Below are 23,465 nucleotides of genomic sequence, written 5' to 3'. Positions count from 1 at the left end.
CACATATTTCCTCATTTAAATCTAATGGCAAACTGTCGAGTCTCTGAGAAGCTGCTATGTATGCACTGAATGTATGTTACTCCTACATTCAGTTAACCTTTGTCTCTCTGATCATCCTTGACTTAACCTTCTCACTTAGTGAGCTATCTGTTTATATTCGACAGTATTTAATTCTGTTTTGCACGTAAATAAATAAATAAAAGAAAAAAGTTGTAATGGGCATTATACTTGCTGTGATGGTTCCGCACCACAACTCAAACTTGTCAAGTAAAACTAGGAGTCTGTTCTGGAAGCAAATTTGATTTGTGTCTGTTCTAAAAGCAAAAACAAACTGGTTCTGAACATAACACTTTGCCTCTGCTGCACCACCATCCCTGCTTTCCTCTGTTTTTTGTTGTTGTTGTTATTGTTGTTTTTTAATGAGGGACATGGATTCTGTTCCTTAAGCTTTTAGAAGGAAATGCGTAGGTTTTATTTGTTCCTCAACTTCTCCAGTACTTGTGGTTTGTTTACTGGTCGGTGGCCTGCTTTCCTTTTACAACATTTGGGACAATTAGACATTTGGTCTGTTTTATTAAAATCATCATCATTTTAATCCTTAATCATATTTTTTTTATATCACAGTGATTGTTTTCTTTGTAGCATTGCCCACTCAGTGAACGTTGTTGTACTTCATCGATCATTGGCCTACTTTGTTCAGTTTTTGATCCATGACAATTGACCCAAAATAAATTGCCCTGATTTGAATATAGCACTGGCATGGTTTTGTGGCCCCACAGATGTTTACTTATTCAGTTACCACTAAAACATTAGTAAGACTTTTGAAAAGGTGATCGCTATTGCAAATCACTTTACCTAAATGTACTACGTGGCACCCAGTATGTGTTCACTGCTTCTTGGGGGGTGAAAAGCTGAATACCTCTATAATCTGCACACGACAAGTCTTGTTTCTCTCTGATTAAAGTTTGTATCATCTTTACTCCAACGTTCCACTTTTCCGTCAACTTTTCCACCCTTATTTTATAAACTGTGTATTATCTTAAACCAATTTTATCTCACTTGCTTTCTTTCCCGCCTTATCTCCACAAAATGAATTTCCATCCCCCGACCCCTGGGCAGAGGATATTAATGTTAGCAGAACTTCCTGCATTGGAGCAAGAGCAAACAAGGACACAGTAGTTAAGAAAATGTGAGAATCATTGCGGCTTCTGAGCGGAGCAGATAAGTTGTACTACAAACATTTTCTAAGGCAAATCTTGAAGAATTTTCATTTTTGACGAAGTCTCGGTCTCATATCAGTCCTCTGTGTTTGATCCTTACTTTGTTTCAACATTAATTGTAATATCGCTAGCATGTTTTGATGGAGTGCTATTGTCTGTAGCAAAAAGTAAAATGGAATCGGGATTACACACCAGACAAAAATGTATCTGGAGAAGTTTTGTTGTAATCCACCGTTATCTCTCGGAGTGATACAAGTGAGACCTTGCTTGAACAGCCGGCATACCTCTTAGATTTTTATCGTCTTCTGACTTTCTCTTCAAGCACTTCACTGACGTGCTGGGCCGTCCTGCTTCAGTGACAACTTCCACTCCGAGTGGTGCCGTTCCCAGGGCAACCTGTTTGTGTTTTTAGGTCTCGCCTGACTCACTGGCAATCAGAACCAGTCACAATTTCTCTGTGTCCTCTCTAAATGCAGGTCATAACAAATCAAAGGGTTTCCATAATGTTCCCCGACACCCTGGCTTTTAATGGAGAGCGAGATGAAAACAGTTTTAAGCACAAGATTGAAACGACTGAAGTTTCTTTTAAAGTGGGTTGGCCGTTCTTTAAACCAAAGATTTAATGTTTCAATGTTATTGCAGTTGCTAATCAAACAATACCTCCCCTTTTTCTCTCCCCCCCCCCCCTTCCTCTACCCTCATTGTCCCAGTGTGATAAACAACTAATTGTATGTGCCACAAACACGAACTGAGGCTGGTTCCACTTGTGGCAGAAGTTGATGTGATAGAGAGAGGCCCTTTGATAAAGGACACTCCATTAGCGGTTTGCCTCCCAGCTTTATGTCATCACCCTCCCTGCCACTCTCAGCAGTTGTGCTCGGGTCGAAGAGCCTGAAGCTCAGGCTTACACGGATTTCCAAATCCGCAGAGGCTGCGAAAATATTTTGCAGAAATATTATGTATTCGGGTTCATTCTGGAGGTCGTTGTGTTACTGAAGGCTGCAGAGTTAGATGTTTTGGTGATTCTTCTGGTTGTAATTTGTCTGTGTGATGGCTGCAAGATGTACCAGTGATTTACTGCATTCTTTCTGCTGTCATTTCACTTTTGTTTTTCTCTTATATGAGTTTGAGCTTCATACCATTCTTTGGGCATTATTTGCACCCATTTTATTCTAAACCTGCTTAGTTTGAAAAATGCAAAGCAAACTGTTCTGCAGTGATGAGTTTAATGGTTTTATCTGCAATCTCAAACTATAACCAAAAGGCAGCAGATGAGGCATGGAAGAATGAAGACACAACACAACCATTAATTAAGTGCGCCGATAAAAACACACAACTGAGACTGATGCATGGGGGGAAAAGTTTATTAGACTACAGATGCACGGTGTTCCTATTTTTCTGTTCTGTTCCAACCTAGAGAACTTATAGCACTTTTTTTTTTCTTTTCTCCAATTCATTGCCCATAATTCTTAGGAAAGAAAAACAGCATCCATGAAAAAATGAGCTATGGAAGGTCAGTCCTTAGACTGAAATTGGTACCAACCAGGAAAAGCCATAATCTAAAAGAAACATTGTGGGAATGTCAGAAATTCAGATAATTCTAATCTTCCTGTAGACTCGTTAAAATATGAAATATGAGAGGTACAATCTCAGATAAGACCAATGTCTCTCTGACAGATATTGTCTGTTACAGTGCTTCCCCACAGAACAAGGTGTTTGTGCGGACTTTTGAAAAGATCTTTAAAGTGTGCTTGATTTTAATCCTGAACTTTACTCATTAAAAATATTAAATACCTCTAAATCCTCCATGGCAGTTTGTTCTGCAATTGCCTTTAATTACGTCTTAAATTTTGACCGTCATTCATTCAGATTAATTTAGAGAATTGAACTCCCCTTGTTATTTGTATCTCTGGCACCAACTGCTTGGTTATTGTTATTTTCTAACAAAACTAAAAATACCATGATGCAGAGAACCAAAATAAAAAAAAAAGTAATTTATCCTGAGATGCTTAGCAATCCCCGCAGAGCTATAAAATAACTAATATATTTGCCATAATTAACTTCGCCCTAAGAAACGTCCCCAAGGAGGGTACAAAAGCTGCATAGTTATGAATTTAATTTGACTCTTGAAAAAAAGTTAGTTACAAAATAATCCCAGCATCCGAATAACCAAAACATGTTGGTTGATTTGTGGATCTTAGAACAGTTTTCACTTAAAGTAGAGGTTACGTTTCTGGCCTCTGTCTTTTTTTTTTTTTCACCTCTCTGCCTAAAGTTGTACCCATTTAACTTTCTTGACAAGATGTGGCTGTGGAGAGGAAACTACCTTCACACTTTGAATAAATATAGAACTGTTATGTTGAACGCTCAACTTCAGTAATTTTAAAATTCCTAATGTCAGATTTGTGAAGCATTTAAAAACTCATAATTAATTAATTGAAATTGATTGTGATTGCTTCAACCCTGGAATTTGATTTAAAGTCAAATTCTCTCTAAAAATCATCTGTTTGATGGCGTGGTGTTTACCAGAGTGTAGTGTATCTCTCTCTCTCTTTTTTTATTGCTTTGTCATTAAATGTTTCCTTATCATTCATTGCTAAATCTCCTGCTGAAGGTCTGCTTGCAGGATAAGATGGTTTTGGAAAAAAAGAAAAAAACACTTGCAAGAAAATCAGTTTGAGTGAGGAAAGCAATAATAATATCCATTCTGTCTGAGGTCAGCCAGCCCCTGACTGTTCAGGATTAGAAAGATACTGAACTGAGGGGATTAACAGAGGAACAAATAAAGCTGTCGGAAGAAAACAAGAGAAGACATCAAGACCCTCCAAGTGCTTCCAGATTACACTGGTCATAATAACTGCTTAAGCATGTATGGTGGGAGACATTCCTTACGGTTTCAGCTTCCAGGAACTAGTCAATTGGAGAACAAAGACGGGAGGCTTTTTGACCTGCAGGCCACCTTTATTTACTATTGTCGCTATTGATCTTCTGTGTGACTCAGAGGATTCCTCCTTCTGCTGCGCGCTCAAGGTAAAGCCAGTTTCATGTGACCAGGGTCATGCTGTGAGAGATGAAATATGAGATTTGCTTGCAGGGGGCTCTGGAGCATTAGACCGTGAAGGCACAACATGTGGTGAAGGTGTTGCTTTCTCATTCGCACTGCGGTTCGTCTTTGTGAAAATGTGTTGGCAATAAGAAAGCTTGGAAGAAAGTTCCTCGCTGGCTGTCGCTTTGGAATTGTTTTTGAACCTTTCATTTGCTTCTCGTTTGCAACCGTTAGTGTGATGTTTTGTTATTGTTTTTTTCTTTGCGCTGTCAAGCAGATAAACGATTCCTGCCTGGTTGGTGTGGTCTTAAGCGAAGAATCCAGTTGATGTGTTTGATCGCAAGGACAGTTTAGAAGTGTCTCTGAAATCCCCTGATATAGAAATAAGGAGGTACATAGGAGGTGCTTGGCTTCAAAGTTTTACTTCTTGCAGTTCCAACTCAAATGTACAACATCTGAGCACCACAGTCAGCAAATCTCCCCCAAAAAACTTATATATATATATATATATATATATATATATATATATATATAATTTCTGACATCATTTGGCCACACCCACAAAGACCAGGAAAGCAGATTTTTTTTATTTATTTATTTTTTCTTGTGTATGATAATTCTCGATTTAAAATTATAAAAAAAAAAAAAAAGTACTATTACTACTTGGAAGAAATCCAGGAGCGCTGGAGCGATTCTTTTCTCTAATCTTCTTCTGTACTTGTGTGTTCTCCTGCAGGGTGTCTCCCATTCCTCCTTCCGTCTGCCTAAGAGCGACGTCCACCTCCAGCACTGGCTGCAGGGCCAGCAGATTTACCCCCGCGGATACCCCAACCTCTTCCGTGTCCTGAAGCTTCACACCCAGCAACAACCTCACAGGGGGTCAACAACCCCCCACCCCCACTGCGTCCCCCCGCCCTCCACTGCTCCCCTCCCAGGTACTCCAGGGACGAGACGACTCTGTGCTTTACAGACAGACCCCTCCGGACCGTCGAATGACGAGCGTGCTTCGGAGGGCGGGGCTTGCCTCAGTCTCTCATGATTGGCTGCTGGATGGAATTGAGGTGAATGGAACACATGCCCAAGGAGCAGGACTCTAACCCATCAGAGGGAGAAGAGAAACAGTGAGTTCAAGTCTTTTGGACATTTTTTTCTTTTTTTCTTTTTTTTTTTTTCTCTAAATAGGCACACTTTGCTCACCGGTGTTTTTACTCCATGTGTGAACGGTTTCAAGTGGACTTTTTCCTGTAGCTGCTTTTAGTCTCGATATGTTGACCTTTAAGTTCGGTTCTTGAGACGCAGAGCTGAGTGCAAACAAACACTGTACTGTTTAAGCTCCTGCTCCTTAATGAAAAAGCAATATTAGTGACACGGAGGGCAAGAGGAAGGCAACTGGGGCCTTTTAAAGGAAAAGACTCGGGGCTGGGGCCCAATTGAAAGGGTTATCATTTATCATCAGTCTACTTTGATATAAAAAAAAAAAAAAAAAACACTGTGGAGGAAAATTCTGAACTTATTGAGCTGATTTGTGTGGGAATTTTAAAGGTGCTGCTCTGATCCTGACTGGGAATTAATTAAATGGGGAATTTTAAAGTATGCATTTGTTATCTTAATTTTGCCTCATGGATTAAATATTGCAGAACAGTATTTACCTAGCAACAACACTTAGCTTAGAATGCAGGCATGGTGATCACCCGGCCTATTACAACTTCTTTTTGCAAAATCAAAGGGCAATAAGAACTTTTTCTTAGCTTCCGATTTACCCCCATATCCTTCCTTTGACTTTTACCAGTCAATCTTAAATCTATTCAACCTCTTCTTACATAACTGTACCTAAAATGAACAGCATCAAAACACACGTTCTTCTATATATGTGCCGTTTGAAGGAATACTTGTAAAGATGCCATTTTATTGTATAGGTATTAGTCAACACCCTGCCACCTACTGGCTGGACAGTGCATGAAAACAACAATGGCTCATGATAATAATGAAAAAAGAAACAGTGAATGTTTTATCACCATGTAGAAGGACTGGTTGAGTGTCTGTGCGGTAATGCGGTACCGGGTTTCCTTCACTGTGTAAAGCTGGGATGCATTCCTCAGCCAACACAGACACCTGTTGGAGGGATACCAGCTCTCCCTCTGGGGGGGGGGGCAGTCGTTGTTGTTGTTGTGTTTTTGGGAGTAAATCCTTCGAACTTTTATTTTTCTTTTGGCATGTTCGAGGGTGTCTCAGCTCAATGTTCTTTCCCAACACGTGCAACACATCCTAGCTGAAATTTGTTGCATTGTTGAGATAATTAACAGTGTAAGGCTTACTGCTGATGAGCTTTGGGCGGTCGGTGCTTTCTGTGCTTATCATAGGCCCGTGTTGTGTACGACGTGAACGTTGTTATTCCAGTTCAAAATGGGAATGATTGTCTGTCTGATTTTCACACAAACGGAAGACTTTTTTGATGGACAATTACTTTTGATGCTGTTTTTGACACTAATTTGAAGCTTTGTGCTCTGCCTTCATGGTAAATATGGATTGGGTGTTGCATCACGTTTCCAAACATGTTACAGCAGCTGATGTAAGCCTGCACGGTCTTTGCTGCAACAACTTTACGGCAGTAGCTCACGCCCTTAAAGAGTGAGCATTGTCTATGAGCTATAATAGGCCTTTTTTTATGCTTTTACATTTTGCACAGCGGAAGATTCCACTTTTCACTTGATCATCTCGTGTTTGCATTTATTCATGGAGTGCAGTCTAGTTTCTAGCGTCAATGTGAGCCATAATTTGAAACAATATAAAACTACTAAAATGTTTTTCTCGTACTGTTTCTGTGATGTAAACTAATCTTAACAGGATCCATTTGATTTCTGGTCATATGGAGCATAGAGTTCCTAATTCTCACCTATAGTGCAGTATTAGTCAGGTGTGTTGTGGCAGCGAAATGACAAGAGACCCAAGAAACATTTCCTTCATTTAAAAAGAGGCAAAGCTGGTATTTCTGAATACACACAAAAATTCACAGCGTGTTATTGTGATACTCCTTTACTTAGAAATCCCTAAGCAAAATCATGTGTAAAAACTACATTTAGAAGTCACATAATTATGAGACGTTGTGATTTAATTTTAGTTGCAAATGCATCAAAAGTATTGACTCAGAAGGGCTGAACTTAAATGCACAACATGCTTGTGAGGTTATGTCTTTAAAAAAAGTATATCATTTTTCCTTAAGTTTGTAATTTTATGTCACTTTGCGTTGATCTAGCAAATTCAAAAAGAATGCAATTAAAACTGTGGTTGTAACTTCTCAAAATGTGAAAAACATAACGGGGTATTAACATTTTTTCAAGCCTATGTGAATACTTGGCCTCCTCTTTCTCCTCTTGGTGATTTTGGGTTTGAACCAACTAGTTTGCAGAGGCATTTCCATGTGATGTTTGCTTGCTTTTTCTGTTTTCCAGATTTTCCTTACAATAAAAACTGATGCATGTGAAGTTAGCAAGAGTTGACGAGTTAGCCTGAAGAGTTCAAATTCCAGTCTTTTTGTGTTAGCCCTGGAATATATTGGCTACAAATGTCTATTTCACAAAGTCTGTGCTCTGAGCCAATTTAGGCTGGTGGAGGACTGACATTTAATCTGACCTTGGACAGTAATTTGGCAATGTATCGGTGCGTTGGAGGATTTGAGGTGACATTCAGTATTTTCAGGAAAGTATTAATTCGAAAAAGTATCATAAACTTTGCCAAATGAATCACCCCGTTGCGCAGTGCATTCACTAATCTGGAATACATGTTGGAATAATGGAGATCACGACCATGTCATATCAATCAGATATCAAATTCTTTCTGGATGTTATTGTACACCATCAGTGTTCTTGACCAGCAGATCTACACACTTTTTGACATTTTCCTTTTCTCTTGCATCTCCCTTGTTATTAACCAAAGCCCCTTTAAAAAAAAAGTATGGGAGCATATTGCTAGTGATGCAAAGTATAGAAGGTTAAAACTGGTTTAATGTTACCATTGTGCCTCAGTACATGATGCGTGAAGTTGTGGGTAACCATGTTTATTTGCCGTTTAAAGTACATTTGTGTAAGAAGTACAGTCATGCTGTAACCTTCACTGGTTTGGACTGTGTTTTAGACACCGAAGGGACGCATGAGGGAATAAATTGGTCATTAGCGCTTGATGCATGGGCCGAGACAGGCTCAGCTGTGAGACGATAACATGCAGGGACAACAATGGGCGACTGTAGCACTCTGAACACAGGACAAGGGGGCCTCATTTGGACACTGTTATGGATATAATTCTGTTCTGTCTTTGTTTTGTCCTTTTTCTGTAAAAGCCTTTCAATGCTGCTGCTTAGACTTTAGTTGAGCTCACCTGCATAAGAGGAAATATTATATAAGTGTAAAGAAATACAAACAGGTGTCATGCGTTTAACACACAACTGATTGGGGAAATTAAAAGCTTATAAATGTCCATGCTTGTTTGTGTATAGAAAGCAGGAACAGTCCATTTACACAAACTTTAAAACAGATTTGACGATATCAGATTAAACTAACTATCTTACATGTTGTGTAAAGCATTGCATCAAACTAATATACACAAAATAAACACATGGCAGAGGACAGTAAAAGTTCAACGCTCCAGCTGCATCCGCAACTAAACATCCTTTTGTTATTTTGCCTCGTTTGGCTCAGACTCTGGAAGAAACTAAAAAGACAATTATCTGTAAAATAAAACTGGTCTTTGTTTTACCTGATAAACTTTATGCTCACAAACAGCTGCTCAAGCTGTTGTCGTTTTCTTGACATAAACTTTATGTCCTCATCCCTCGGCTATGGGGTTGTTTATGGTGTTAAAATCAAGATTCCAACTCTATAACACAATGCAATAAAGTCAGCCTACAAAATGTTGTAAACCATTCAAATATTTATCTATTACAACAAATCCATTTCTGTTGGGTTTGTTAGGTTTGTTTTTATTTTCTGTGATCTGTCATTTGTATACGCCTACCTTCTAGGTCGATATATATGTTTTTTCCCCTTTGTTTAAGTAAAAAAAAAAAACACATTTGTCTTAGTGTTTTTTTTACAGGCAGTCAGGTCAATAAACTCTTTTCTAAACAATCCACAGCAACCATTTGGGTCAGCAGCATAGAGGCTGACTGTGCTCCAGTCAGGATAGAATGGGTGGTACTGTTCATGTAGCCGAGAGACAGAGTGAAACAGACTGAAAGAATAAGAGGGGAGAGGCAGAGTGCACTTGAGTGGGTCACCAGACTAAACATAGCATTGCATGTTAGAGATGCATGGAGGCAGCGCCCCAGCTCACATCTGTAGCTTCGGCTAGCGAGCCACTCCTCTGCCATGCATATTTTACAGTCTCGCTGCGTCATCTGCTCAGCAGTGCTGTGAGTTTGAGAATTTGCAGTTTTTTTTGTTTTTTTTTTTGTTTTTTTTGGTTTCATACTCTGTTCTCTTTGTTTCAAGATATGTGTGTGTGTGTGTGTGTGTGTGTGTGTGTGTGTGTGTTTGTGTTTGTTATATGCAAATTTAGGACATATTAATCTTTTTCTGTCATTGTCCTCAAGTGTGTGCTATGTAAGTGGTGGTGTGTTAAGTGTGTTTGTGGGGCTTATAGCGCTTGCTGCTGAGAGTCTAAGAGTGCTGGAATCAGAAAGCCCTCTGAGGTATGGCTCTGCAGCAAATAATGCTGTGCATAATATTCAATTATGCATGTTGTTTATATTTCCAAACTGAGATACTTACGTGTGCACATGTTTGGCAGCCGTGCGAGACGGTTTGCTAACATCCGGCTTTTTATAACGTCACAAAACCTTTTAGAAAAAAAAAAAAAAAAAAAAAAAATATATATATATATATATATATATATATATATATATATATAATATTGTATCGGCAAAACTTTTTTTTTAACAGTAATGGTTCTGTTTTGGGTTTAATCAGAACTTAATAGAGAGGATTACAGCAAGAGCTCTATCTGAGCCAGAGATTTGTATTATCGTTTTATAATCATATCATTACTGCGCCAGTTCTCCGGCTGTTGTGCAGTGATGTAACAGATGTGTGCTTGCAAATAGAACAGTGTGGTACTCAGAGGAGGGAAACCAAACCGCAGCATGTGGCAACTCTGATTTTCATCTCTCTCTTTTTTTTTTCCACACCATGACTTCTTCAGAAATGCACAGTTGTAGGAGTGACAGAAAACTGAAAAAAAAAGAGAGAGCATCTCTTTGTTGATGTTTCTGATGGCATAAACACCCTGTCACAGTGGTGGTCTGAGCTGTCACGCCACTGACTGACTGAGGGGCTGTCGCCCCAAGCACCTACACGGATACAGTTTTTTTTTTTTGTTGTTTGTTTTTTTTTACCCTCACTTAATAAAAATTCAAATGTTATCTCGATGCTGCAGTGCTGTCACAACTATTACTGAGAAGTTCACCCTCAATGTAAACGAAACACTGATGTCAAGTGAAAAACAGACGTACAAAACAACTGATTCCCGTTTTGTCACCTCGTACCTGCAAACTTCAGTGTGTTGATCAAGATCTTCTAGACCCAACAGAAGTAAATGACAAAAAAAAAAAAAAAGTTAAAAATTAAAATCTGAAAACGTTGGTGTCGATATGAAGGTGGATCAAGCAAAAAAAAAAAAAGAAAAAAAAAACTGCCCAAGCCCAGGAACAAAAGAACAAAAGAAACTTTACACAAAAGGCTCGAAACAGTCAGGAGGGTTAAGGCCCGTTTTAGATCAAGTCAAATTTATGCTGAATTTTATTAAAATCTGCGGCAAGACCTGAAAATTGATATCCACAGACACTCTCCATTTCAGTCTTGGGATAAGCAAAACTGATTTAGCGAAAAGGTTGTCTTTACAAATGAATAATCTGTTTGATTAGGAATAAATGAATCTTTTAGTTTTTCCATCATGTTTCGTCTCACTGGAAGTAACAGGTTTTGAAAAATCCCCATCAGAGCTGTGAATCTGATAGAAAATGAATTGAGCGAGCTTAAGATTGGGGTGATGGCGAAGAGGTCTTCCAACGTCTTGCCAAAGAAATGATCTAAATACTGCAAACGTGTACAAATCTGTTCAGCAGTTTCAATAAGGGTTCAATTACTGTAGCTTCAGTAAATAGCTTTCCTCTAATTATTAGGAATGGTGTAATTTTTAACTTGCAGTTATTAATATTTTATTTGGAGATGTATATATTTTTTAAAATCAATTTTCCTTTTATGTTGTGGTTTTATCTTCTGAGAGATTCTTGTCTCATTTCCTAAAAGAAACAAAATTCTTCACTAGTTGAAGATCTGACTTTTCCAGGGGTGTCAATAATTTTGCACCTTGTTTACGAATTCTACAAATTTGTAAACAAGCAACACTTAATCTCTGTATATGAAATTCAAATCAAGTGAAATACCCCAAGGTCTCTGCTTGCGACATTTCAAAATGTGGAAAAGTTCAAACATGTGAGAACGTTCTTCAGTGGATCACGTTTGTCAAATTACGTTCTGCTTTTTAAGCTTCTAACGTCGCATTCTTCAACATCCTAACAAAACGGGACCATCATCTCAATCGAGTGGGCCGCAAGAGAGTTTTAAGACGCTGCCAAACAAAACAATCAAAAATAAATCAGGCTCCATAGGGTGTTTAAGAGATTTATTTTATGCCGCTGTAATCCACCCTATAGACTTTGAAAAGGGAAAAGGGAGTCATAAGCAGGGCCAAGCTATAATTAAAGTCTAACATGTAAAGGGCAGCATTAGGCCACAATGATAGTAACTTAAACGGGCAATTAAATTCGTTTTCCCACTGGGAGGTTAAATACCAAGCATGCCCAGACATGTAGGTCCTGTTTTCGACTTTTTCATTCTGCATCGCGTCGGTATGAATTTAAGTTGTCAACCTTGTAAACGTTAGAAGAAAAATGTCTCCGTCTTTGCACCGTCGCAAATTACAAGAGGGGACTTGTAAAACTAGAAGCTGCTTTTGCTATTGAAAATTAATAATATGTTTATTGAATGAAAATGCAAAATACACTTAAACAGAAGGAAGCAGATTATCTAAAATTGAGGAAACGTCGATACTTAAATAAGAAACGGAGGAAGTCGAACGTTTTTGGATTAGATAAAAGCTGTTGAAGTTATTAATTCAAAGACAAACAGTTAATATAATAAATTGTGGTAGTTCTACATAGACAAATATAAATGGATAGGATATGACAATTAATTCATATTTACTACATAAATTATTTATGACAAACAGTAAATTGATCTCATTTTAATTGATATTTTTATGTAATAACTCCATTAATGAATCTGAATGCATCTTTTTAATGGTAATCTAAATAACACTTAACATGTACTAATTAAATTGAATTGTTATTGCATAAATTCAGTTAGTAAAATAAAAAACTAAATATGTTTCATCATTTCTATAGCGACATTAATTTTAGTATGACTTTAGTTATTCAACTCGTTTGAAACTTTATTTCTATTAAATATTGCAGAGAAATCGAAGCAGATACATTAAGCGAATAGCAACTTCACGTTTGGCTGTAGCTTTTATTTGTTCCATTTATTACAGACTGAATAACTAATGCTGCCTTCACCTACAATTTTAATTTGGCAAATAAAACTGTTTTTATAGCTTATTTATTTAAGCACTTACTATATGCTGCCTCGGTGGCTTTCCGAGCTCCACATGGTGTCCTTATGTGCGACAACAATAAACAAACTGGGCATAAAACATTAATTATTGCAGAAATCTCTGTGGTCAGGCAGTGCAGTTTCTGCTGGTACTCGTTGTTCTCTCTGAGGTTGAGCCCGACCACCCCACACACTCTTTGAACTGCAAACACCTCCGACATTAACAGACTGCACAACCTGACTGTGTGTCGCGCACGGCCTTTAATTGGGACCGTGTTCTCCCTTCACCTCCCGTCTGAGCAGACTGTCTCCAACGTGCCTTTCAAACTTTGCTGACGCGGTTTCGGCTGTGCGTCTGATGTGCTGTGTGTTGATGTGCCCGTGGAGTGGTTCTACTCCTCTGCTTTGTCAGTGTGGGGTTTCCCCCCCATGTGTAGCCATGTAATTGGAGGGCTTTATGGGGCTTATTTGTGTATTTCCCGCAGAGTAATTTTTCTGCTATTGAATTTAGCTTGAGAGCACGGTCAAAAGCGAGGCTTTTACTGTTAAAATACACCCAATTACTTGCATAAAAGGCCTCCTAATAGTATCGGCTTTGAGTGCTCCATTGCTTTGTGAAAACACTCTTGTTTCTTTCTAGATTTTTAGAGCGCAGATGGCTGGCGCACAGACGGTTCACACAGATGAGCTTACATTGTCTCTTTGGCTTTTTGCGTATACATTCTGGATCATCCGCCTCTGTTATGGACAGCTACATTATAGAGCAATTTTTATCTGCTTTTTAGTCCAGTCAAAAAAATCATACTGGCCTCAGTGAGGCCTTCTGTCACACAATTAGAGCTTGGTCCAAACTGGGTGCTCGACTGGACAATGATACCGCACCAGCAGCGAATCTAAAAAATAGAATGTTGAGAAAAGTAAATTATCAAGATGTTGCCATGTCCTAATCAAAGACCACGCCTCAGCTTCAGGAAATTGCTGCGGTGGCTCATTAGAGCGAGGGAGAAACTCAATAGGTGGATAAAGTTGTACAGAAACTGGCAACCTCACGCTACCTTGTGTGTTTGTGACTTTCCCGTGACTGCTTAACACAACAGCTGTGAAACAAACCCGGTGGTCTCATTGTAAAACAGAAAATTCGACAAAGTCTGATTTCCTTTTCTGTCCCTTTTATCATCCCTCAGGTGGCTCAATGGCCCTAAGAGGAAGAGGAAGAACAGCCAATGTTCGGTGAAGAGTATGACTGGTGAGTGACTGATTTAATCTTCTACGGTCCACGGATCCTTAATCCAGAGAATATAAGCTGTCCAGATGCAGATAGATGTTCAAATAAGTGATGAGTGTAACTTTTTTTTTTTCTTTTTTTTTATCATTTCTATAGGAAAGCTCCTCACAATGAATCTAGGCAGCTGTGCAATTGTACAAAGGTTTGGTGGTAGCTATTTCAAAGCTGCCTTGTGAACGTTTTGCTTTCAGTAATGGAGAAAAAATATTTTGGGCATCTGCCGTTGATAGACAATAGGCCTGCCTCTGCGTTGGTCAGTGTTTATTGTGAGCGTGACGGCTCCAAATCCTCAGAACCGAGGGAGAGAGGCAAACGGGCGAAGAAAGACGCAGTGAAAGAATTACGGTGGGAGGAACAGCTTTATTTAGGAGAATAAAGCACCAGATATGTTGTTGTTTTCCCTCCAAGCCGGCATATGTTTTGAATCACCTGCCTCGCTGCTGGATGGCCCATTAATACCATCAATTTGAGCCTCTCTCTCTTCAGGTTGCTCTTGTAAAAGAGTCTTCTTTACTGGTGTTACGGTAAAGGTTTTGAGAAGAAAACACACACACACACACGCACACACACACACACACACACACAAAAAACACTTTGCTTCAGCTCATCTTTTGTTGGAAGCGCAGCAAGCGCGTTTGCAGCTCATGGAAGTGTTGCTCGGCACGGTGGGTGCGAACGACACTGGCAGTTCACAGGTTTTCCCAAATTGACAATGAATTGGAGAAACAAATGAATTGCAATTGCATTGACGAGTCGACATTTTTATCCACCCCTACTTGTGAGTTTTCAGCTTGAGGAGCTGCGATCGTGGAAACCTAAAAGGCTTGGGTTGCAACCTGGCGGCCGTGAGGATTTCTTCCTGGAAGTTTACCCGGACTTAACTCCGTGTGTCGATCCTCGTGTGCACTCTCCAAACGCGTTCAGTGCTTTAAATACGAGCAAAGTTGCTGCCCACCATCCTCGGCACCTTATCTCCATCAGACTCTGCTCAAGTTTCTCAAAAAAGATGGACACTAGAGTATGATTAATGTCTCTGACCTACAGGAACAGTTGTCGTCGCTTTGGGTCACGCCACGCTCGTTTCGCGGTCTTATATTACGCCTTAGAGTTCACAGTCAGTCCAGTAACTACCACCACTTCAGATGATGGATTCAGCAGAGCTCTTGTGAGATGTTTAAAGCCTGGGATATTAATTGAAATCCTGCTTTTTCATCACCGCGTATCCTGAAGTATGTGTAGGATCTAACATCAGGACAGGATAATAAGCTTTGTCAAATTAGGAGCTCATTAATTTTTTTTTCTTAACATCATAAGCACGGGTAATCGCTTATTATGCTATTAAAGTTTTATTGTATAGTTCATACAGCAGCAGGGGATTAGTGTGTGTAGTCAGGATTATCCCCTAATGTCCTCGGTGTTTACAGTCTCGTATGTCGTCCTGCCCGGGTTCCCGTTGTGTCAGGACCTCAGAGAAAGAACCACGGGACTCCGTCAGACACCCGATCCATTCCGTTCCGATCCAAACAAAGAAAGCAGCTGTTCTGGTGCGAACCTCGTGAAGGCCGAGTATCTATCTGGGCTCTGCCGCTGCAGCAGCGACCCTCGTCGATGTCTCTTGAGTTTCCTCTTCCAAAAAAGAAAAAAGGGGGTGGGGGGGGGGGCACTGCCACATCCAGAGAGCTGCAGCGGTATTGATTTTGGGCTTGGCTTCCGAAAGCAGCCACAGACTAGCTTTGGGATCGGTCTACCACTGTTCGGCCCTGCCAGCGCAGCAGCACTGACATTTCTCTCACAGGCTTGCCTCGGTCTTGATGTTCTCCTTATTTTTTTTCCTCATGCTTTTCTGAGCTTCTATATTTTCTTCTTCAGTTCTGGGCTCTTTTTTTTTTTGTTTGTTTTTGTCTAAAATCTTATTACGATCCCCGGTGGGGGTTTTTCAGCTTGAACTCGGTGGTATTTGTTCAAATCGATTTGGCTTGAAATGTGACTTGTTGTGCCCCCTTGGCACTCACTCTTGCCTCGCTTTCCCACCATCCTCTTCTTGCACTGCCCCTCCTTCTCCTCCTCCTCATCCTCTTCCTCATGTAGAATCTGTAGCAAAGCCAAAAAGCAGGGCGCAACTGACACTGCCAGTCACAGCTCTCAACACGCCTCAATACAAACAGGCACACAGCTGCAGTGCTGCTGCATCCACTGGAGAGTAAAGAAGGAAAGGTTCTTTAATTAATAATCTGTTTGAATAAGTTAAAGCCAGACAAAGAATTGGGTCACTTTTTGACCACGTGTGACCTCGCCCGTTCTCCTCGCTGCACTTTTGGAGATTACAGACATGCAAAAAAAAAAAAAAGATAAAACGCTGCACGAATCTCAGGTTTTTATCAGTGGATCCAGGTTCTCCGATTCTTCTGTCTGGATGTAATCTGAGACTCTGCAGGGGCCAAACCGTCTGCTGGAGCACTCTGCTACCCCCCCTCCTCCCCTTCTCTCTCCCTTCATGTTTGGGGTTGTTATCATACCATAAAAGAGGCCTGCCCGCCTCAGTCCTGATGCAGTGCGATATGCGTCGGAAGGAGCTGAACGTTTCTGAGCAGTCGCGGAGCTAAAAGCGCATGCTGAAGCCGCTCAGTTTGTGTACGTTTGTGCCCACGCCGACTTTATTTGCGACTTGCGCTGGACCGTTTCCTCCCCTCCCAGCTGCTCGGCCACGTATACGGCACATGAAATGTCTGGAAATCTGCTATTTCCTGTGTTTCTGAGCTGAGCAAACTCCTCGGTTCTCCCCCAGTCTCGGAGGCGGCATAGGAGGAGAACGAGCTGTTCCGTTCCCAACCTATGACTTGTGTGTAACTACTTCCATAAAGTTCACATCCAATTAAACCCATTGAAGATATTTTTGAAAGTTTTTTAATTAGATTTCTGAAAGTTAAATTAGGAGTAGAGAGGGAGCATTTAAAGTTGGGGTTCCTCGCACGGTGCTCGTTTCTGGTTTAAACAGCCCTCCTCCCGCAGTGATGTTTATGCTTGTGTTCCTTCTTCTTTCAGGGTACATCCCCAGCTACCTCGAAAAGGATGAGCCATGCGTGGTGTGTGGCGACAAGGCCACAGGGTACCACTACCGCTGTATTACCTGCGAGGGCTGCAAGGTACGCTTCCGCAGAGACGCTCGCCTCCGTCGGTTATCTGTAGCTTCTTTTTTTTTTTTTTTTTTGCTTATTTTACAGGCGAAGGCTTTTCTCAGTGTGAAAGTACAAGTGATCTTTACATGCTTAGGAGAGATTATGTTTTGGATGTGATTCACAATAAGAAGAATTCAATAAAAGTAATAAAAAAGAAGAAAAAAAAACCCTCAGACAGGCTGAAAATCAGCTTATTTGGATCTGTGGATCAGATACAAGATTATAGGAAATGTATTCCTTTGCGGAAGCTAAGATAAAATAACTAAGGCTTGATGTAAGGTTTTTACACCATACTGTGTGTTAACGTTTCTCACAAACAAGACCAGCAGGAGGACTGATTGATCCTGACTTTACTGAGCCGTCGTAGGACGTGGGATTTAAGGTTTTCATCTCATCTTGTCCTTTTCTTGTCCTCCATCGCTTTAATTTCTGCCTGCTCTGTCTCCCGTCAGGCCTCCGCCGTACGCGACCGACTGTCACTCTGCCTGAAGCGTTCATTCATTCATCAGTCTCCCTCTCTCTCTCTATCTATCTCTCTGTGTGTGTGTGCTTTTCATCGCGCCTGCAGGGTTTCTTTCGTAGGACCATTCAAAAGAACCTCCACCCCACCTACTCCTGCGAATATGATGGCTGCTGCATTATTGACAAGATCACCCGGAACCAGTGCCAGCTGTGTCGCTTTAAGAAGTGCATCTCGGTGGGAATGGCCATGGACTGTGAGTGCAAAGGCTTTTCCGCGTTCTGTCACTCGACAAGCATGAACTTCAATGTATTTTATTGGGATTTTTAATCCTGGTAAAGTAGAGCAAAAGTTGAATAGTTTCACTTTTTCTTTAAACAGAAAAACTAGAAAACAATGGCACACATTTGTATTTGGCCCCTATTAATCTGTTACCCTTAAGTACAATCCCGAATTCCTGTTTCCAGTTGCCCACAACCCAATTAGGTAAAGCAGACTTTACACCATCCTGAAAATGTCATGTCGGGTGCTGAGAAAGACTTGGGAATGGGGTGGAGGTTGACCTTCTACAAGGTCATTGTCCCTAATTATATGTCCAGAGTTACAATGGAACAGCTTAGATGAAAGCATATTTATGTGTCCAAGTGAAAGCTTGTGCAATGGCATGAAAATGGATGCTTTCCATTCATTCAGGCTGAGCTTGAGCTATTATACAAAGGCTTTAATAAAATCTCATGAAACATGAGTTTGTTGGCAGAGTGTAGATGATGGTACACATTCAGACAATTGATAGTAAAGTTTGGATTGGGAACTTTAACTCACAAGTCATTGTGGTTGAAATGTGTTTTCTAGTTAAAAAAAAACAAAACTCTACCTTTAAACTAAACCTAAATGCTTTTCTCTTTTCCTACCCAGTGGTCCTGGATGACTCAAAGCGGGTGGCCAAACGGCGCCTTATTGAGGAGAACAGGGAGAAACGCAAAAAGGAGGAGATGGTGAAGACCCTGCAGACCCGTCCAGAGCCCACTGTGGCCGAGTGGGACCTGATCCGGCTGGTGACGGAGGCCCATCGGCATACCAACGCTCAGGGCGCACAGTGGAAACAGAACCGCAAATTCCTGGTAAGAACACGTTGCTCTGGTTTTCATTCTTTTTTGTCCACTTAACTCCACTTTCTTTTAGATGTACAACATTTCATGGTCTGACACTCGAATGCAAAAAAAGAAAAAAAAAATAAATATTAATCCAAGAGAGTCTCCTCTAAAGGTCGGATCTTGCTGCGGGGTAGGAGTTTGGCTCTGAAAGTGTTTGAAGGTGCATAAAAGCTGAATGCTTCAGATAATCCTGAGCCAAAAACACAAGGTCACAGCCTGAGTTTGTGTGAGATGTGAAGCCTTATAGGACAAACCTGAGAGGAGCAGGAACAAAAGAGTGTGCATGAACTTGTTTTTGTTACCAGTCAAAGCGTGAGCAGGTTGAGCTCTCTTACGTACAACAAATATATAATATTTTAGAAGGCTTTTCAGTCTAATAAGGCCAAGAGACCAGAAGCAAATCTATACAGTAACATTCTGAAAGTTATTCATTTATTCATTTAAATAGACGCAGTTCTCTGTAATAAAGATGGAAACTGATTTGGTTGCCACGGTTTAGGAATGTACATCACAATGTAACATTTTTGAAAAGCTCTTATTTGTTTATATTTTACACCCTATTATGCCTATTATTTTTTTTTTTTATAAAAACTTAAACCACATTGAGTCATGACACCTGTTAATTTTATTCTTAAACTCCGCCATCTGTATTTGTGTTCTCTTTATATATATATATAATAGTTTAACATTTTTATTTCTTTCGTTCACCTTATTTAAAATTCGCTCGTGGAAAAAAATGTGATTTTTGTATTTGACAGGCGACGTGCCAGCATTTGATGAGTTTATCATCAGTGAATACATCACGCCTGGGCTTCAGCGGGTCTCTGCTGAGACTGTAAACTCGGCTTATTATATCGATTTGCTGTGCATTAAGGTGGTGATGGCGTTCTGATTTGAAAAACGCCCTCTTAGAAGAAAGGAGGAATAATTAAAAGTCGAAAGTAATTGAATTAAATTTACTTCTTGGGGAATGAATGCATGATGTTTTTCTTGTCCCCATGAGATAAAGTATATAGATAAGGAATTTGCTTGATTTTTCGGTAACACTTTAATTGAAAGGGGTTGAATAAGACTGACATGACACTGTCATAAACATGACATAACACCTGTCATGAACATGAATAAGCCTTCATGAATATTTATGACTGTTGTCATAAAGCGTCATTCGGTGAATTGTGACACTTTTAGTACAAAGTTGACATTATTCAAAATGTCTTTGTTATGACAACTTGACATTAACCAAGAAATCATTACTGATATAAATTTGTTATAAAAGTATTATTGATTGCACTTTAAAAATTAGGCAACTTTATGTTATTAAAGGTAAAATTTAAACAGTAATGATTTCCTAGTTAATGTCAAGTTGTCATAACAAAGACATTTTGAATAATGTCAACTTTGTATTAAAAGTGTCATAATTTACCAAATGACGCTTTATGACAACAGTCATAAATATTCATGAAGGCTTATTCATGTTCATGACAGGTGTTATGTCATGTTTATGACAGTGTTATGACAGTCTTATTCAACCCCCTTCAAATAAAGTGTTACCGATTTTTCACTTCCTTATTTCTAAAAAAAGAAAATAAAAACAAATAACTGTCGTTTTTCTGCTGCTGCTGCTGCTGCTGCTGCTGGAGTGAGTCGTGGGTTGCTTTATCTGCTGTGGGTATGACACCCCCCTTTTGACGTGTTGCTGTTGACTCACACATTTGGCGTAAGGGATGTTGTTTCCGGTGAGTCCACTAACTCAAGTAAGTGAATCGAATCCAACCAATCGGCTGAGTCTGCTGTATTTCTGCCGATTCAGGAACTCTCCAGCTCATCTTGACAACCCACATCCTTCAGTGCGGATGCTGTTTCTGAGTGAAAAAAGCTCAAAGTTAACTGTTTTTCAGTGTTGGTGAGGCCCCCGCCATGAAATACGCTGACATTGAACATGCCATCAGCCTCTCGGAAATCTCAAAGTTAAGGTGCTCTCCCTTGAACGGCAACAGAGAAGCCGCTGTTTTATGTAATGCCAGCAATGCCAACCACACTAATAGTCTTACTCAGCAGTGTGATATCTGTTTAAAAGTCAAAGCTAAGATTACTAGTAGCGCTTTCAAACAGCTGGATGCATCCAGAATGAACTTCTATGAAACAAAAACTGTGGGAGTAGTTTTTCACTTTAAGTGTTGGATCATCTTGTACACGCCGTCCTTCTCGGTTTGCTGTTCTGTTCTCTGAGCCAAATAAAACATAAAACCTCTCCACAACCCTTCAGCACACAGAAATCTCCTGTTTTTCACAGGTCCTAAACTTTAAACTGTTGCTCTTAGGGACATTTGCCAAATACTGAGTCTGAATCCCTGTTTTCAGTCTTTGCAATTAGAAACAGAAACAGATCCACTTTAAGGCCCATTGAACATCTGCTTTTACTTCAGGGTAGACTAAGTAAAAAATACCACAGACCTGGAGGTTCCCAGAGGAGATCTCATCATCCTGTCAGATGTTGTGTGCATTGTGTTTATAATTTTTAACTTCTAACTGTTGAACTTTTTATCTCATCTTAGAAAAAAAAACATCTGTATATCATTGGGAATTATGTATATTCATAATGTTTTTTTGGTTTGATTCTTGATCCATGATGCCAGAATTGGGGCAAAGCAACTTGTAATTATTATTGAAATTGGCTTTGAACTTGACACATTGTGAGTGACCAGTTTTAATTGCCGTTGGTATGAAACAGACATACAATAAGCTCATTATGAAAAAAGTTTCCAGAGTTAATGTATCTGATAATAGGTCAACAGTTCAGCACTTTAATGCTGAAACTGCAATAATAAGGTTCCTCCCCACTTCTCTGTCTGTAAATCAGTTGAACTTTATTCACACTTAGATCCATGTATCATTTGCAAGATGCTAATTTTTATTTCTCTGATTGATTGATTTCTTTAATTCACTTGAAGTCCTTTTTTTTTTTTTGCTCCGTCTGTGTCCTTTGGACATAAACAAGGAGGTCTTGAAGATGGACAAATAAATATTATGTATTATCTTGTGTTTTTAACTTCAGTAATCTCAATGTATGCATTAAAAAAAATGCCGTGAATTTTCTGAAACCTAATCATGGGGTCAGAAAGTCCTCCCAACAGGAATCCAAATTAAGACTGGTGCTGTTGGAACATTTTTTAGAATAACATTGAGCTGGAGCTTCAGCTTTGTGTTGGAAAACTAGGGAGTTCGGTAGACTAGGCGGAAAGTAAGCACTGGTATAAATTACTCCTAAACTTCCTAGTGTAGTTTGTTTTGAACTCTAATGGATCGTGCTTCCCAACTGCCCATAAATCTAGGATTACATTCTGACTCGCTGAGCAAAAGGAAACTCTGTGTGAAGGTCACCGTGAGACACTTTGGTATTTTTCAGTCCGTAAATCTGATAAAAACATCTTTTCATTCAAAGGTTCACATTATTCTTGGTTTTGATTACACTTTCTCTTCTTCCTTTCATTTGTTTTGTTTTCTTTCTTTTCTTTCTTATTTCCTTCCTCGTATCATTATTTTTGTTCATCTTTGTTCTCATTCTTTTTTCCTCATTGTTTCTTCTTTGCTTCTTTTCTCCCTTATTTTTACCTTCCTTGTTTCATAAATACCATCTTTTTTCTTTTTCTTTCTTTCTTTCTTTCTTTCTTTCTTTCTTTCCTTTCTGTCTGTCTGTCTGTCTGTCTGTCTGTCTGTCTTTTTCGTTCTTTCCTTCCATCTTTGTGCCTTTTTGTTTTTCTTTTCCATCATTCCTTTTGTTCTTCCTGTCTTTCCGTCTTTACATTCCTTCTTCTTTCCATCCTCTATTTACTTCCCTATATCTTTTCTTTCCTCCTTTTGTGCATTCTTTCTTCTCTCCTCCTCGTCTTCCTGCACTGTGTCCTCTCTTTGCACCTTCATTCTTTCCTTACTGTCTTCCTCTCCCGGTGTTCTTCCCTTTTTCATTCATTCCATTCCATCCACATGTCCTTCCTTCTGTCCTTCCATAGTCATAAATTGATGGTGTACTGATAGAGTAGTGTACTTTAAAATGAAATCTGAAAAGTTGAGTCTGGGAAAGTGTGGAGTTTTTACACAATTAATGGGTGGAAACCTTGGAGCAGTACACTTTTTTTTTTAATTGAAAGCAAGACCCAAGAAGAGACAAAGAAGTAAGCTTGGAATCCCCATAAATCCTAAAACAGACATTTTCTATTAGTTCTATCGAGGCTCCTTGGTTATTTTAGAAATCGGACTGATTTGGAAGTAGAAAAAGCACCGTGATTAATCCCCATCAGTTCCAAAAAGTTTTTTTCCCTGCATTAATCTAGGTAATCTGCAGAGCTTACTGTGAAGACTTCTTTTTTTGCTTATTGCTACCATTTTTTAAGTTCTCTATGCTTTTCTAATCACACTGGGGTTAAGGATGAACTCTGCACAGACAAAAATCCATTAAGCAAC

General features: G+C 39.6%; 1 protein-coding gene across 1 annotated transcript in view; it reads left to right on the top strand.

The window, feature by feature from the left end:
• thrab (thyroid hormone receptor alpha b) overlaps window positions 1-23,465 on the top strand; it is a 135,178-nt gene that overhangs the window by 106,693 nt on the left and 5,020 nt on the right. The window contains exons 4-8 of the mRNA XM_015028544.1: window positions 5,003-5,387; window positions 14,114-14,175; window positions 17,257-17,357; window positions 17,959-18,106; window positions 18,766-18,971. Coding sequence (XP_014884030.1) covers window positions 5,332-5,387; window positions 14,114-14,175; window positions 17,257-17,357; window positions 17,959-18,106; window positions 18,766-18,971 — 573 coding nt within the window. The 5' untranslated portion in view covers window positions 5,003-5,331. The remainder of the gene's footprint in view (window positions 1-5,002; window positions 5,388-14,113; window positions 14,176-17,256; window positions 17,358-17,958; window positions 18,107-18,765; window positions 18,972-23,465) is intronic.

The sequence above is a fragment of the Poecilia latipinna genome, unplaced genomic scaffold, assembly GCF_001443285.1.
Source record: "Poecilia latipinna isolate Pla-1442-1.1 unplaced genomic scaffold, P_latipinna-1.0 Scaffold128, whole genome shotgun sequence".
NCBI classification, from domain to species: domain Eukaryota; kingdom Metazoa; phylum Chordata; class Actinopteri; order Cyprinodontiformes; family Poeciliidae; genus Poecilia; species Poecilia latipinna.
Note: the sequence above shows the minus strand (reverse complement) of the source record. Positions and strands in the feature narration are given on the sequence as shown.